The 16,566-nt window shown below is 39.9% G+C and overlaps 1 protein-coding gene across 7 annotated transcripts in view; it reads right to left on the bottom strand.

Moving 5' to 3' along the window:
- Nucleotides 1-16,566, bottom strand: part of DYNC1I1 (dynein cytoplasmic 1 intermediate chain 1) — a 196,826-nt gene that overhangs the window by 151,357 nt on the left and 28,903 nt on the right. For 4 of the 7 annotated variants that reach the window (XM_063324873.1, XM_063324875.1, XM_063324877.1 and 1 more), the window contains exon 5: nt 3,553-3,612. The exons of the other annotated variants lie outside the window; for them this stretch is intronic. In XM_063324873.1, coding sequence (XP_063180943.1) covers nt 3,553-3,612 — 60 coding nt within the window. The remainder of the gene's footprint in view (nt 1-3,552; nt 3,613-16,566) is intronic. 7 annotated transcript variants of the gene reach the window in all.

Genomic DNA, 16,566 nt, shown 5'->3' with positions numbered 1-16,566 from the left:
CACCTCAGACCCATAATAGAGCCTTTAACTGGCAAGGTGGGTAATTTCCATAAAGAAGGAGATTCTGCCTTTCACAGGAGTCATTAGTAGTGGAATTGATGTAGGTTTATGATCAGTAGAGTCCTAATGCAAGGGTTGGAGGGGAGCTCTGAGACACAGCTGGAACAGGGCAAGTACAGCCTTCTTTTTCTACTACTTCCCTTATGCGAAATAAATCAGTAATGCCAACTAACTGTAAGTGAGTAAGGCAAAAAAAAGAGAGACAGCTGAACATGGTCATGAACACTTTTAGTCATGCACAGATCACTCAGCACTGAGGGGGGGAAATCAATTTATTTCCTGAATATTATTTGACTGTATAGGGAGGGAACAAATAAATGGTTACTTGCAAGTGTTTTACTGGTAAAATGCCAACTTTCAGCAGAGAAAAGAATATGCACATAATAAACAAATCAACTAAATAAGTCCAGTTGCCTAGATCAACATCTAATGCAAGCACGCTTATAGGTTTATGGGAAATAAATTAATGGACACAATGTTTCTTAACTGACATGTCAATAGAGACAGCAATTTGGAAAAGCAGAAGATTCATACATTATCCATATCCTCTCCATTTTCCAGATTGTTAGAAGAACAGAGGTCAAAGGGCTTTTGATCTAATTCATTTACACTGGTTTGGGTATTCAATTAAGATTGATGTCTGAAAGGAAATGGGAGTCTCAAAAGGAAATTGTCATCACTGGATGACACCTACTGAACTCTTCAGCTGGTTAATGCTACGTCAGCTATATATTTTTCCGATCTGTCTTACTGGCTGAGTTGTTATTAAGCTGAATGCAACTATATTCAGCAGGTAATCGGTACGAATCGGCTGTATCACGTAACAAACCACTAGAGCAGAAATAGTTGTTACAGCTCTTTCTTCTTTTCAGAGGAAAAATTAAGAAGTCTCCCTCCTTACAACCATCTGTGACTTTGCCAATACGAGCAAAAGCTACAACTGTCTGAAAATCCTACAGAAAAACTTCTACAGCTTCTGATATACTTCAGCTAACAAAAGCTTTAGAAACGTTCCAATTTTGTAGCTGCTTTAACTGAGGGTTTGTGTGAATTCAAGCTTTAATAAATATCTTACCCCAACAAAATCTCACGTGCTTTTTCCTCCTTCAGCACCAGATATGCAACCTGTGTTGCCTACTTGGTCAGTTAGACTTTCCTATGTAACCAGTCCCCTGTGTCCCAGGCTACTGATTCCATTTACCAAGATTCTTAAGTCTTCTGCATTGAAAGAGCTTCTTGACAGTGGCCTTGGTTAAGTATAATCTCTAATTAATTATCTAATCTGGGCCTAATTAGAACCTCACCTAATTCTAATTTCACATGAGGTCACTCCATATCTTCTCAACTGCCCGAGGATGGGGAACATTGATCCTAATGGATTTAACCACTAGTTGGGTTAACCTCTTTGAGGACTGCTAACTAAGAAATGAGCTTCATCTCAGAGCACTGTGCTGAGAGAGTCTGTGGAATTTTTCACTTAAAACATTTCTAATTCAGGAATTACTGGTGCTTGTACAAATATCTAGTGTCATCCATATCCTGCAAGTACTGGTGAAGACAGGGAAGTCTTTCTTCACCTGAAGGAACGTGGGCTCTCAGTTCTTTTTTGCCCCTGTTAAGCAACCTGTAATGATTCTTGTGTAACTAAAATTTGGCCTAGCCTTTGGTCCCAAGCACTTTGAGACAACTGAAGCATCCTTTCAGTATCTGGAATCTACCAAATATGGACTGTAATGTTCTAGTCTCTAGTTCTTTTTAGGGCAGCACTAAAGTGCCTATTGCTTTCCCATCCCCATTTTTCATCCGAGGTGCTCGTAATTCTTATCGTTTACAGTTTGCTGAATATTCATCTTAGATAGCACATAAGCTTTGAAGGATTCCTTTCAAAACTGCCTATGTCCTCCTCAGTAGGAGGACAGTAACTAAAGTCCATACATTAAAATTGATTCCTCTGTCTGTAGGTATCAGAAGAAAGATGTATCTGCTAGAAGTGTTTTGTACACGCATCATTTAATTGCTGAGTGTGGGATTTCTTTTGCTTTGGTACTTATTTTAATCTAGTCTCATGACACCCGAAGAAAGTCTGTTCCCATCTCTAACTCTGCCTTGGTTTTGAAGACAGTTTTCTTTCAAAAGGGGCAGGACTGCCATTACAGAGTATACCTGTGGATTTACTCTTTGGTATGCTTCTTTTCTGTCTTTGCACGGACCACTCACAAAAGATTGAAGTTTTGTGGCTATGCACAGGGTTATCTTTTTGTGAGTCAAATAAAGGAACTTGCCTTGCACAGCCATTTGAGGAACCTTGCTCCTGGGAGTGCTCATCTTCTAATCCAAACTTCTGGCAAAGAACAGTTGAGATTTCTAAAAGGTTTCTGTATATTAAAATATCTCAAAAAACTCTACCTTTTTGCTATAGACAGGTAAAGTCATAGAAGTTGGATCCACCTGTAGTCACACTCAGGTAGAAATTACAAACGTTCTTAGCCGTTCTGGATGTGGAGAAACCCTGTTTAGAAAGCTATCTGGATACTTTCCACTCCTGATCTTTCCTGGTGAATAGCCCTAACATCCCTAACTGCAGCTGGGAGCAATGTCAATCAGAAGTTAAAGGGAAATTGTTGTTTTTCTTATAGAATGGTGAATGAATTTTACATTAACTAGTAAATGCATAAGACACTTGCCTGGAGACTCAGACAGACAAGTCCCTAAATTCATAGGTAAAAAAATTTCTTCAACACAGAGATTTGGTTTTGCCTATGACTCAGATTCTGAAGAGGGACTGCTACCTATCCTTTTTAGAGAAACAGTTTATCCTGAATATCTCTGCAGGTACTGCAGGTAGGCGTTTCTAAATTATTTAAATTAGCTAATTTTTTCAGATGCTCAGAGTAGAGAAGTTCCATCCCAAACTAGAAGATATTAAGTTTAGATCTAGTACAATTTAAAAAATGCTTGACTGGCCTGAACTCAACTAAGATGGCAATTAGTCTTGGACTGTGATCATATTTAAGTGCAGAGTTATAAGGACATATGCAGGACCTAAGGAAAAAGGGGAAATTGTTACTGCATGTGGAAACAGCATAACTATGGCAGACAGGAAAGAGGGGAAAAAGTACCTTGCAAATGATTCAGAGAGAAAAGTCTGAATCAACAGGTACAAACAAGACCAATGTAACTGTACATGCACATTAAAGTGCCACAATAATAACATTTCATCTGTAATGAAATAGTTATTTGTATTGTGTTTCAGGCAACAGAAATAGCAGCTTATCTTTTCACGAGTTTCTTTAAATAGTTGGGTTTTTTCCACAAAGATGGCTTTGCTGAAGCTTCTTATTTATGAAACTGAAAAAAGGAAACTTAAATTACAGTCTTTTTAAGTCAACAAAGCAAATGAAAATCACATAAAACCAGCTCAACTGGGAAGCATTTTCAACAGAATACTTGCAAATAAATGATAAACGGATAACAAAAAGAGCTGACATATACCCAAGTTCAGAGTCAGACTGGAGCTGCAGCACTGAGGGGTCTGTGTCCCATTGCAAGGTCCTAGGGTGGTAATCAGCCGTGCAGCACAAACGGGGGGGGAAAAAAGAACACACAGAATTAACTGAAAGGATGAACAAAGCCCCATCTCATTAGTTACATGCTCTATGTAGTACACTCAACCTCCAAGTGCAAGGGACAGCCACAGCATGTCAAACAAGGTTTGTATGTCAAACTGTGACAGGCAGGCAACTTACTAAATTACGTATTATTGGTAAACAAAGGGAAGAAGCTGGGTTTCCTTTCAGATATTGGTTAATGAAACTTTTTTTTCCTTTTCTGAATGATTTCTAGCTCTTTAACTGTGGTTGATGCACTCACAATAATCTGTAAAATCTGTAGGCACAATTTACTGTAATCGTGTTTTCATTATAAGGCGGACTGAGCACTTGCCATGAACTCCACTGAAGAGTCTGGCCCTTCTCATGCTCCTGAGACTGAGGGAAAGCCATCCTGTAAAACAGCGTTCTGGGCGCAAACATCACATAGTGTGTATGCCGACAAATGGCACACTGACACCAGCTCTGAGGCATTTTAGGAGCATCTGGGACAAATACACAAATTCTTCTTTTCGTCCAGATAAAATTTCTGGGGAAGAGGGGAACGACACATCTAGGTAAATCAGATCTGTGACAGTGTCTTAATAGACTACTGTCATATGGGACTGTCACCAAATGTACGAACGCTCCACCGGTGTGGTCTGAAGACGTTGTTCTTTGCATTGCAGTGCAACTTGCCATACTACCATCTCTGAAACACTTTGCAAACACTCGCAGAGCCTTTCTAGAGTCCTGAGAAATACTTACAGTCCCCTAATTTAGAAATACAAAACTTGACATATTGAGGACAACATTTTCAAAAGTGCCCACTCATTCTCTGGCTCTTGATTTTACTTGATTTTTCTTCCCTTGGGAAGCCACATCTCACATGCAACAGAACTGCCAGAAACCATGACAGAATCAGGAATACAAGTTTGGCTCCTGAGCAGCTTTTCCTGTAGTATGAACACCACGTTATGCATTGCTCTCATTAGCAGAGGCTAAAGCAAAGGAGAACACTCCTTCACTAGAGCAAGCAAGTCATGCAGACACACCGGATAATGACAGTCCTCAAAATTAAAAACTCCCCTCATTTCTTCTGAATACAAATTTTGAGGATACAGAGAACATAATATTACCAGGTTCAGCCAAAACCAGCCATATAACCAGCCATGCTCAGCTTACACAAGTCTTTCTGCAACAATGGCAACCTCTGCCAATGAATCACTCGTCTAAACTAACAAGTTACCGAATTAGGTTAGAAATAGATCTCTACAAGCCATATAATTATGCTACCTCCTGTACTTAGCAAACTCACCCATTCTATTACCAATGATAACTCACTCTCTGGAGAGACAGACAAGGGCATGTGCTGCACTCTGTCGTGTCAGAGTGAACGAGAATCAATCTCAACACCCTGTATGTACAAAAAGAGTGAAGAACTGTAACGCGAAGGTGCTTTCCCATGCAACGTAAGGGCACTTGTTACCCTCAACTTCTTATGATCCATAGTGATGTGTATTGGCATGAAAGACTACAGCGATACAGAAAGACCTCTCCAAAACGAAACTGTATTACAAAAGGCTCAGAGACAAAACGATACAGTAATAAAGAACAGATTTTTTTCCTTGTAACTTGACTGTAGCTCAAGTACAGTGGAAAGGAAAGTGGACACAAGGATCTGAATGCCTGATGCAAAGCAAAGGCATCAGTGACTAATGCATTATAGATACTCCATTAAAAATGCTATCTGTAAAAATGACTCATCATGTCACCAAGGTGAGTAGCATATATTAGGACTTACTACAAAAATGCAAGTTTCTAATCTTATAGCTGCCTAAGGGCTACTTATACATACATATCCAGGTTTACCAAACACTTACAAGAAAAAAATAGATAAGTCATTTCAGTTTTTTGGCCCCTCCCATCCACTCTCAAACCTACAAAATTTCCCAAGGGATAAAAACTGTTCCATCAGCAAGAGCTCCACTATCATCTGATTAAAACAAGAGCTTGCAACAGGTCTCTAAAGAGGTGAAGACCCTACATTCTACCTCTAAGAATCCAGACCAAGTTACAAGAGAGGGCACATTTACCTCATACTCCGCTGAATGCCTAAACAAAATAAATTCAGAGATCTCACACACTCAATAGAGTACTCAAATCCCCAAAATATGAGAATAGCAACCTATAGTTTGGGCCATCATTTATCACCTGGAGGCCATACATATAGGGGAGACATGTCCTTCCCTTAAGTATTTCATTATTTGGATTCTGACACAGAGACTTCACCATTCTTGACATTGCATTTTTAATAGCAATTCTTGACTCCTGATTACACCTGTTTTCAACAGTTTTAGTGCATCTTCAAAACACTTCCTAGATTTGTGCTCCAAATGGTAATTGTCCTCTCTGCATCATTGTGTTACCACTTGCAAGGGTTTCAAAAAGAGATAAGGAAGCAATCTGCTGTGTAGTCCTCTCAAGCTTGGCTGAGCAATGTTATTGCAGAAAACAAGGCTGCAGGTAGAGATCTTCAGGTTACAAGTCTCTCGCCCTAGGAGAGACAGAATGCAAGTGGCTACACTCACATAGTGGAGGCTGGAGAGCCCAGGGAGTGACTAGATGTTTCAAGGAACAATAATGATTTGTCCTTTGCCTCTTCCTGGCACCTGAAGAATGTCCACAGATCAACATGAAAGTGAGTGAACAGTAAAGATGTAATCTGGACCTGCAATTTAACTAGTTTCCATGGCAATAACATCGAAAAATAAATAAATAGATTCTTTTAGGATTAGCAACCCAAAAATTATGTTGAATAGCCTGTGCTGTCATCCAGACTAGGAAATGAAAGCTAATCTGTTTGGGATGAGCAGACATGGCATATGACATTCCTTGATTATTTGGATAAGCATCACAATTATGCTTGTTCTCCTGTGGACAGGTCTCAGCGGTGACTGTGAAATGCCACCGGATCTCAGTGAAAAAGCGGTGCCAATCTTCTTCAAATCTAGTGCACGAGTTCTTTCTCGAGAGATTTCTTCATGAAGAAAAGCATTAGGTGCTGTTCGTTCTTCTTTTTTCTTTCTTCTTCATAAAAGAAAACTGAAATTATCTTTGGGACTTCCAGGCACACAAAGACGGGGGCAGAGGGAGTAATAGTAGAGAGCCCAAAGACAAGTGCGTGGCCCAGGAGAACTGCTTGACGGGTAGATCAGTGCTCAGGCTCCCACGCCGGACCATTTCAGAGAGCACAAATTGGTGAAAGTCCCCCTTAAACGGATTCAGTGGATTTTGTCAGAGGTCTGTGTAGATGAGATATAAAATATTTTACCTTGGGAAAAGAGACTGGGACATTAGACCTAGTAGGGAAAAGTAGTGCTCCCTTGCACATTCCAGTCCTTCCACAAGTCTCCTGCAAACCATCTGAGCTGAGCCTCCCTCTGCGAGTGCGGACGGCATGGCAAGGCTCCCTGGAAGCTCACCAAGCACGAGCAGCACCATCAGGACTAAGCCAGATCAGGCCATTCCCACCGCCCAGACAGCACAGACACTATTTTAATCAGAACTACCCAACATGGTTTCAAAGCTGGTTGCTATATCCGTCTCCCACATAGTGACAAACAATATCCCTGCTATCAATCTTCCTTTTATGCGGTTGGTGCACCCTTGGCTGATTGTAGGATAAAAAGCTGTGACTATTATCAAATAACAGATTGTTCTAAAGCAGCATGAAGGGGCTGAGGGCTTTTAGATCTTGCACTGAGAAGACAAGGTACAAGTGTCATTACCTCGCTCCGAACTCCGAAAGCACTGCTGTGCTTTCACTCTTTTTCTGTAGATAGGCATATTTTAGTACTCTCTATTTGCTCTGTATTACAATCTCAATAATCTATTTTTTTCTCGAATTCAGGACAGTATTAATGCTGGTGCTGTTTCAGCTCTTGGTACTGAAAAAGTAGCAGATAATTTTGATAGAATGGATCTTCTTTTTCCCCAGTCACTAGAGGAATAACCTGCAGAAAGAAACCAACTGGAGGAAAGACCCAGATGTCTCACATTTATTAAAGGATTGGATGGTAAAGCAATTTGTTACATTTTTCTATTCTGAATTCATGTCCAAAGCATTAGGGAGATATTCAGAGCACAGTTTTAAAAGGACAGAGACCATTGCAAAATTTAAGGTGGGAGGTGAAAGGAATTTGAACAGAAGCATTCCCTTTTCTGCACTATTATTACCATGGAAAACCAGGCACTCTGCCATCTGTTACAATGCCCTGTGGGACCTTACCTCTAGAAGATTTTATTCTGATTGCATAATGTCAATTATGTAGATTAAAAATGTGGAAAATACTAAAATAAATAAACTAAAAATAAAATATTTAAACTCTTTTGGAAAGTTCCCAACCTCAGAATGCATTAATGAAGCATGGAGTCTGTCATCTAAAACCGTCTGGAATCCATGAGAACTTCTCAGCTGATGTAAGCAACTTTGGTTCTGGCCTCAGTGAAACGTATAAAGCATCAGTGCCAATACATATACTTATTAAATCACCATCATAAAATGATATTTAATATCTGGAATCATGGTCAGATTGCAGTATGACTTGGCTCTGGTAAGTGCCCCAATCCAGCACTTTTCACTGAACCAGTGTGCAACATGCTGGCAGCTTAGTTCTGACTCTGCTTCCCTGAAGCTAAAATCAAATCCTCCCTCATCTGTTGCTGATGCTGCAGAACATGTGTTCTGCATGACTTCTTTTCTCCCCCCACCCTCCCTTCCCAGGTCAAAAGCAACTAGGTCTGAAAATCCATGCTTTTGAAAAAGGCTACTCAGAGAAATAACAGCAAATCCTGATTTCCCACGGGGCCTCTTGCAGGGTAGAAATCTCTTTGGAGCATTGCAAATCACACCTTCAAGCAGAACTGGAGGAAAGGAAACACCATATTCTGGCATCTCCTGTCACCAAGAGCTCTTGTGCTTTCCAGACCAGGAGAAACCCGCACTGACAGCATACTGAGTCCCGAGGTATCTGCTGAACTGAGATATCCATATGTGTCCCTAATGAAACAGCATTAGACCTGACGGGTCCCAAACCCAGCATCTTCCCTTGCAGCAACAGCAATGTCCTAAAATGACCCTTTGGGTGGGAAATAGCTATGTCCTCCTAACCCTAAAATACAGTGGAGGAGCGTGCCGTGACGCCACAGATTAAGCTGCGCTGAGGTTTCCGGAGATCAAAGGCCAATCCCATTAAGCAGAGCATAGATTGTTACTAAACTGAAACAGAGAGACTAAGAGAGACTAGAAATGAAGGAGGGACTCACCCACAGCATAGGGAGTCACCCAAAGCATACGAAGTCTCAAAGTACCGCTTCTTACCACAGTAATGCTTCTACAACAACATGAATGTGACTAGTCTCATTTTCCCCATCTGGGGTAGTAGGGCATCTTGACATTACAGTGAGTATTTATACTATCTTCAGGCACCTAAATGAAGGGCTCCAGCAATCAAACGTGTCACCATGGGCTCTCTGCATTCGTACAGAAAGACAGGAGATTGCTCCATGCAGCAATTCCAAGCCCTCAACTTAGACTCCAACTGTGAGGAGGTTTTAGAGGTGGCTGTCCACAATGAACCTAGGGAGGACAGCCCAGCTAACTTGAGTGGGTGACATGGGAGGGTGAGTAAAAAAGATGGAGCCAGGCTTTTCTTGGTGGCGCCCAGTGACAGGATAAGAGGCAACAGACACAAACTGAGAAAAGGAAATTCCACTTGAATATAAGGAAAAAATTCTTTACTGTGAGGGTAGTCACACACTGGAACAGGTTGGCCAGGGAGTCTGTGGAGTCTCCATCCTTCCAGAGACTCAAAACCCAACTGGGCACAGGCTGAGCAACCAGCTCTAGGTGACTTTGCTCTGAGCGACCAGATGATCTCCAGAGGTGCCTTCCCACCTCAGCCACTCTTGGTTGTGTGATTCTGTGCTCCCCCTCTCATCTCCCAGCTAGCACCCGATGAGGAGCCAAGGGGCTATCTGCATTGACAGGAGAGCTACTTGAGAGCCTGCAAGGTTCACTCTGCCTCTTGATTTCTTTTATTCTAACTTCAATGCAACTAGCAAAAGGAGTGAATTAGGGGGGAAAAGGGTGAACCAAAAAGCCCCAAATTGCAAAGAATAATAGGATTCTTGTTTTTCACTTTAATGCAAAGAGGAGCCCCAGGCTTAAAATGCAGGCCTGGATTACAATTTCCAAAAGATTCAGAATTGCTTATATTAAGAATTGAGCACCTGCACGTGGATGATATACCGAAAAAACAGGTTCCACCCAACTCATATATTCTTAAATATTCTGGATGCAACAATCGTGAGATAAGAGACCTATTTTAAAATCACCAGTAGAATACAACGCTTAAGATGTGTTTAAATGCCTTTTTTCAATATGACACCAAATACTGCCATCAAATGACAATCCAGTATTATTTGCAAGTTCAATATGTAATATATCATGTATCTAGACTTTTTTTTTTTTTGAAGGCCTGGATATTGCCAGAATGGATTTAAGGTTGCATAATTACTTAGCTATAAAAGTTTAAAGAATTCTACCTACTTTGTTGTAGTTTCTCCAAAGGTCCTACTTTACTGTTGATTGGTTAGAAAATCTGAATTACGACACTGTTGGTGAGAAATAACTGCGGATGTTTAAAAATATTTATGTGTATAGATAAGCTGTTTTGGTTTATTCTTCTCATTCTAGATTTTTATAATCCTAATTTTCTCCACTATAATTTTCACTTTCTAATATTTGTTGTACATTTAAAGTGTGTCTCCAAAACAAAATACATCAAGAAAAAGAAGATTCAAAGCTCCTACTCAGAGTTGGGAAAGTACCACTTGCCTCAATTGATGCTTTGCATTTAAGCCACTATTCTGCTGCCATCTGTGCTCTGTTTTGTAGATCTGTTCCGCTCTGACAGGATTGGCAAAAAGAAAAATACCTTCCTTGTGCTACTTGTTTTCCAAAGCACATTATTAGCAAGATGGCTATCAGTAGTTTGGGAGGATTTGTGCCTCTCAACAAGACGCTCACTTATAGTTGTAGAGCAGGATGCTCCAACTTCACCGCGCGTTCTTGTGTTCGGAGCTGGGCTGCTAATCACAAAAATAAAATGCCGGCATACATTCAGCAAGCAAGGAGTTTGGCACCACTGCTGGAGCACAGCCAGATTCTTGCGTTTGCATTTGCACTTCCAAGCAGGCTGACTTCCAGTCTTCCCCTATAAAAAGCGCAACTATGACCTCCCTGAGCACAGAGCACTGTCTTTCAGCTGCCTGGCAACCAGAACAGCCCTTCTCAGAAGGGCCTGAGTTTAAAATAATTCTTCCTTTTTTTTTTTTTTTTAAGGTATATTTTTGAAAAATCATGGACAAATAATATTTAAAACACATGTCTATTTCAAAGGTTTTTTTAAATCAAGGCTATGCTGCTGAATGTATTTAATAATTTTCAAAATCCACTTGACATTTAAATCAGAATGACTAATTCTGGCATGCCTTTAATTGTAAGGACATATCACAGGACCAACACCTTGTTGATTCCTATTTCACAGAATTCCACTAATTAAATCAGCAGTTAAATTCACCCAATCTGCTGAACTTATTTGATGATATATTTCAAGTTGGTCCTTTCATTCAGGTCTACATTACAGAACATAGTCCCCTGGCAACGTAATGAACCTTGTCATTCTTAAAATTTATATGCTGTAGCTACAGAAATCTTAGTCTGCAAATTTATGCTGGTTTACCGGGAGGGTCACTGTGGGCTGCCAACTGGATCTGCGAGGACAGAAGGTCAAATAGATAGAAGCTTCTGCTGAGCCTATGAACCGACACAGATTTACCGTAAGTGCTGGATAGTACGAATGGTCATTTTGAAAGTGCATTAGTAAAAAACACATTGAGGAAAGGGAAGACACAAGTTGTTTTGTTCTTGCAGCAAACCCCCCAAAATTCTTTTTAAAAAGAATATTTTCATGTTGTTTTTTATACCAAGAGTAAGTCTACGTGACAAAGCAGAACTCAAATAATCACAAATGTAAAGAAAGAACCTGGTAGGAAAAGTTTTACATGTTATCAGCTCCTGCAGATGCTTTAAAGGAATCCCAGTGCTCACGTTAGGACACTTTGATCCAGAGTCCATGGATATGTATATAAGGGAAGTTTTCTCATAAACTTCAAGGGGCTTTGGAGACAATCACATAAAAGACAAAGTTACATTTATTAGTCAAATCTAGGAAAGATAATCCATAGCCTTTCACAGGAGTCAAAGAGGTAACATGAAGGCTGGAACATACAATTTTTAGGCTGGTATTCTTCAGCTGAAGAAGGTGGTGAAAGATTTCAGCAAATTTTCATTTTTGTTTCGGTCCTAAAATCCAGTAACTACTAGTTGGAAGAAGAGTTGGTGTTTCCCTTCCTTTATACAGTTATTTTGTGCTAGAAACAGCAAAATCATTCCAGAAGGGGATGAGATTTTTGCTACAACTAGGTTGAAACAGGAGCTCACTGTATGAGAGTTATCAAAAATTTATCACATCAATAGTCAAAATGTCAGAAGTTTTCATGACCCAATTATGTGACCTTTAATAGTCCAGTTCAGAAATTATATTCTGATTTCTGAATTATTCAAGTAAATAAGCATAATTAAAACTTCTGAATCAAAATCAGTTTTAAATTGAAAACCAAAGTGCTCTGCTTATCAAAAATTGAATACAGGATGCTTAGATTGTTTCAAAACTCCTTTAAAAAAGAGAAAAAGAATTATCTGGAGACTTACCAATATCTTTCCAGTGGCAGCAATTCCTATTTTACAGATTTGAAGAAAATTCCTAAAAAATGAATTACTGAAATATCTACTCAGAGCCTCCTTTTATTTTTCCAGATTAAGCATAAAATTGTGAATGGCTATTTTCTGAGGGTTTTTTTTTATAGGCTACTGAATGAGAAAACATCTACATGCGCAAACTGTACCAGTTTAACTATGTTAGACAGTTTAACATAGGACGTGATCTCACACAGTTTAATTAAATCAAGATTAAATTCTGTGCAAGAGAACTGTTTAAGCTGAGCTGGCCTTAGCAAGTAAGTTGTTTTGTTTTAAGAGGATTAGTGTTTTAGTCCCTAAAATCATCTGATTGTCTGACTAAATATATGCATGATATGCCTGGAAATAACTACAGAGAAGTAACTACAGCTGGGCTGATAACCTAAATGGTTAAGTGGGGCTTTATACATTAATATTATTTTCTCCTGGATGCAGCTGGGGCTCAGGTTTCCAAGGCATTTTATGAACCACCCTGGGAATGGCAATCTTTCCTTCTCCTTTAATTTATAGCATGGAGATGCTTGCTAATGAGAAAAATAATCAAAGATCTGGAGGACTGAACTCTATCCATCCTTTAGGAATGAAAGCATGAAAATCCTTAATGATGCCACAGGCTCACATGCTAAAAGGATTGCAGATGATTCTAATTAATACGGACCATTCTGACTTTGTAACTGGCACGCACTGAAAAACACTCCCCACTTTCTAGGTCAGACATAAAGACACTTGAAAGCAACTGCCAAATATCAGTCCCTAAGGTGTCTGCTTATGTTTATAGGCTAAAAGGGAGAGGCTTCAGAGATCTAGGGCTAAATATACATTGAATATAAAGGAGAAGGATTGTAGTTCTTCTTGTGCAGGCACAAAAGGAAGGAAAAGACTGCAGGAAACCTGCCTTCCTCCGGCCTCATATCCTAACCTCCTATCCTAGCCTCATATCCCAACCTATGCAGGGCAAGCCGTGATGTGTGCAAGCAGCTCAACGCAATCCTCATGCTGAGCGGCCCGTGCTCCGTGGAAGGAGAAATGGCCTGTAAAGATTTACAGAACTCTCCCATAAAAGGGCTGGGGAAGCATGAGAGATTTGCAGCATCGCTTTAAAAAGCGGGAGAGTTCCTAGAGCAAGGCTAGCTGAGGCGGACAGGGTCCCCCCCCGCCAGCAAGGGGAGGAGGCCAACACTGTCACTCCTTCACAGATGCCAGCACGATTCAGGTCAAGAAGGCTTAAGGCACAGTTTGGCCTCTAACACTGTTGGAAACTGTAAGATAAAACACGTGTGCCAAGGGATCCTGACGATGGTGTCACGGTAAATTATATGGGAGAAAATTTAACAGCTGGGGTGTGTATTTCTGCCTTACCGTGTAATGGCAAACATATCAAACCAAGCCCAAACCCACTCAAACAAAGTGGCAACGCCAGCATCCCATGGGTTACCCCATTTGCCTCTACCCACCAAGCAAACGCTTCACTTGACTCTCCACTGTGAAAGATTCGTGTCTGCACTCGACAACAGTCCCTAGGGTTACAATCCTTTTTCTGAATAAAACTCCATTCAAGCAAAGTTCACCATAAAGTAATTATTTTCCCTTGGTCTTTCCTGGAGCTCCTTTATAGTCTTTACATTGTTCCGTGCTTCCCTTTGGCTCAGCCCATTTATGGAATACATATGCCACTAAAACAGCCATTTAAAAGCCATTTTGTACATATAAACTGATCTTAAAAAAATAAAGTAAAAAAAATAATCTGCTACTAATAACAGTTACGGCTGCTGCTCCTGAGGCAATACAACACAGGCCCACTTGTACTGGTCGCATTTGAGAAGGATCCCTATCATTCATGAACACAGTAACACAATGAAATGCTGGTAATGCAAAGCTGAGGGGCAGTGATGAAAGAGCATCATTGCATAGAACCTGTCAAATGCATTTACTTAATGATAAAGTAGCAAAGCCCTAGGCCATACACTTATGTTAGCAGTGATTTTGGCAGATCTTACAGAAACATGGTTTTGTTAATGTCTACGTGAGATGTTTTTTGTAGCTAAAGAGAAGATAGGAAATACGCTGCATGGACTGTAAAAGACGATCTACTATAACAATCCAACCTTCCCGTACAAATGAAATAGAGACCAGCATCCACCGTCTTCCTTTGCCTGCTTTATCTGTCTAATTAAATAGCAAAGCAGACATTTAAAAGGGAGAATGGCATTCTGATACCCGTTCTTCAGCTTGTCAATGTGTTATATTACTGCACTAGATAAGGAGCTGCTTACAAATAAAACAGTGAAAATAAAACCTGAGTTGCCAAGTCTGATTTTTCAGGCAAAAAACTTAAAAAGCACAGCACCTAAAGACTTTGGTGATATTTAGATACACTCATGAGAGATCAGCAAACAATCTTTCTGATTTTAAATACTATGTAGTAAGAACGCACTCCTTACCTAGAGGTGCCTTTTTTTTTTGGACTTGACTGAGAGTGAGCAAGATCAAATACAAAACTGTAAAAGGGTAAATAGAGTAATGATATGTTTTGATTCACTCGGTGCCCAGATGCTCCAGAGCTAACTCTTTCCTTTTGATTGTGTATCTGAGAAAGAAGAAATGTTTGTGTTTGAAAGTCAGACATGAAGCAATGCAGGATTAACACAAGTTCCATGTGTGTGTTTAGGTATTGCATTATAAAGCAGAACACCTAATAACCTATAAAAATTAGTAAATAATATGCTGCAGAGAAAAAGGACTGGAATTACATCTGTTTCTCCCTGTTCCCAGCCAATACAAACAGAAGGTGGACATCAACACAGTGAAAGAAAACATATCCTAATGTATTTCTTTTTATATTTTAGGTATTCTTTTATATAAACGGCTCAAACTGGCCGTGGTAGATGGAAGCAACTCAGAAACACATCTGATGAAAACATACATGAATGCAGACTAATATTGTCAGCAAACTTCAAAGGAGACTGGGAGAGAAGAAGACATGCTCTTGACTCTCTACCACTGAGGACACCCAACCTAATGTGACAGATGCTACTATGTTCTTCGGAATACAACTGGGAACACATTCAGAGGTCACAGTAACTGCAAGATGGGCTGACATAGTGGACAAAAAATTATGTCAACAGCCATAGCCAAAGGTGATATTGCTCCTCAGAGAAAAGTCCTCCCGCATTACAGCTGTTTTATTTCTGGGATTGCTCATGTACTGTATTTTATCTAGAACTAAAGAACTGTAGTGATGATGAGGCAAACAGGATTCCAGAGTGGTCTAACTTCTATGGCATATTACTGCTATAAACATGGCATATTACTGCTATAAAACCTCTTTGAGAAATCTGATTTCCCTTTATTTTTTCTTTTCTTTGCTATCTAATGCCACGCTCAAACTTATTCCCACTGGAACTTTCATTAAGTATTTACAGCTTCATCTAAATAAGGACTAACCCTGCTTTACTGCAAGTAGACTTCATACACTGAAAGAAGATAACCAATTTCAGTGCATTGAACACATCTCAAAAACTGCGATATCAATGGAACGACAACATAATTCAGGTAAGAACCATTTAAGTATTATGTAGTTCCCTAATCCAAGTAAGAATAATTATAGAATGAGGAACTGTAGCCAGGCAAACCCACAAAAACCAATGGACTGTGAGAGAAACAATATGAAATAATCCACCTTGCATTATTTTACAGCAGATAAAGCACCACATTGAAGTAACCATTCTCCAAAAGAAGCTACCAGAAGATGAAGAATGCTTCCTATCATCTTTGTCTTTATGGGACCCCATAAAATAATCAGGTATCTAAATGTATGGGCAGCAAAATATGCAAGTTAGAAAGTAAAAGAGCACAGATGAAGCTGTTGCAGAAAGAATGGCAACCATTAACCTTTACACGTTCAAGACAGCTGAGCCTGGTGCAGTTTACTGAGCAGATGGAAGGTGGGAAACCTTATATGCAGCCTAATGGGATTCTCATGTTCCAGTACAAAATGGAACATTTGGGGGGCCACATGCACAGTACTTCACT

Source organism: Chroicocephalus ridibundus, chromosome 2 (genome assembly GCF_963924245.1).
Source record: "Chroicocephalus ridibundus chromosome 2, bChrRid1.1, whole genome shotgun sequence".
In the NCBI taxonomy this organism is placed as follows: Eukaryota; Metazoa; Chordata; class Aves; order Charadriiformes; family Laridae; genus Chroicocephalus; species Chroicocephalus ridibundus.
This window is presented reverse-complemented; position numbering and strand designations above follow the sequence as displayed.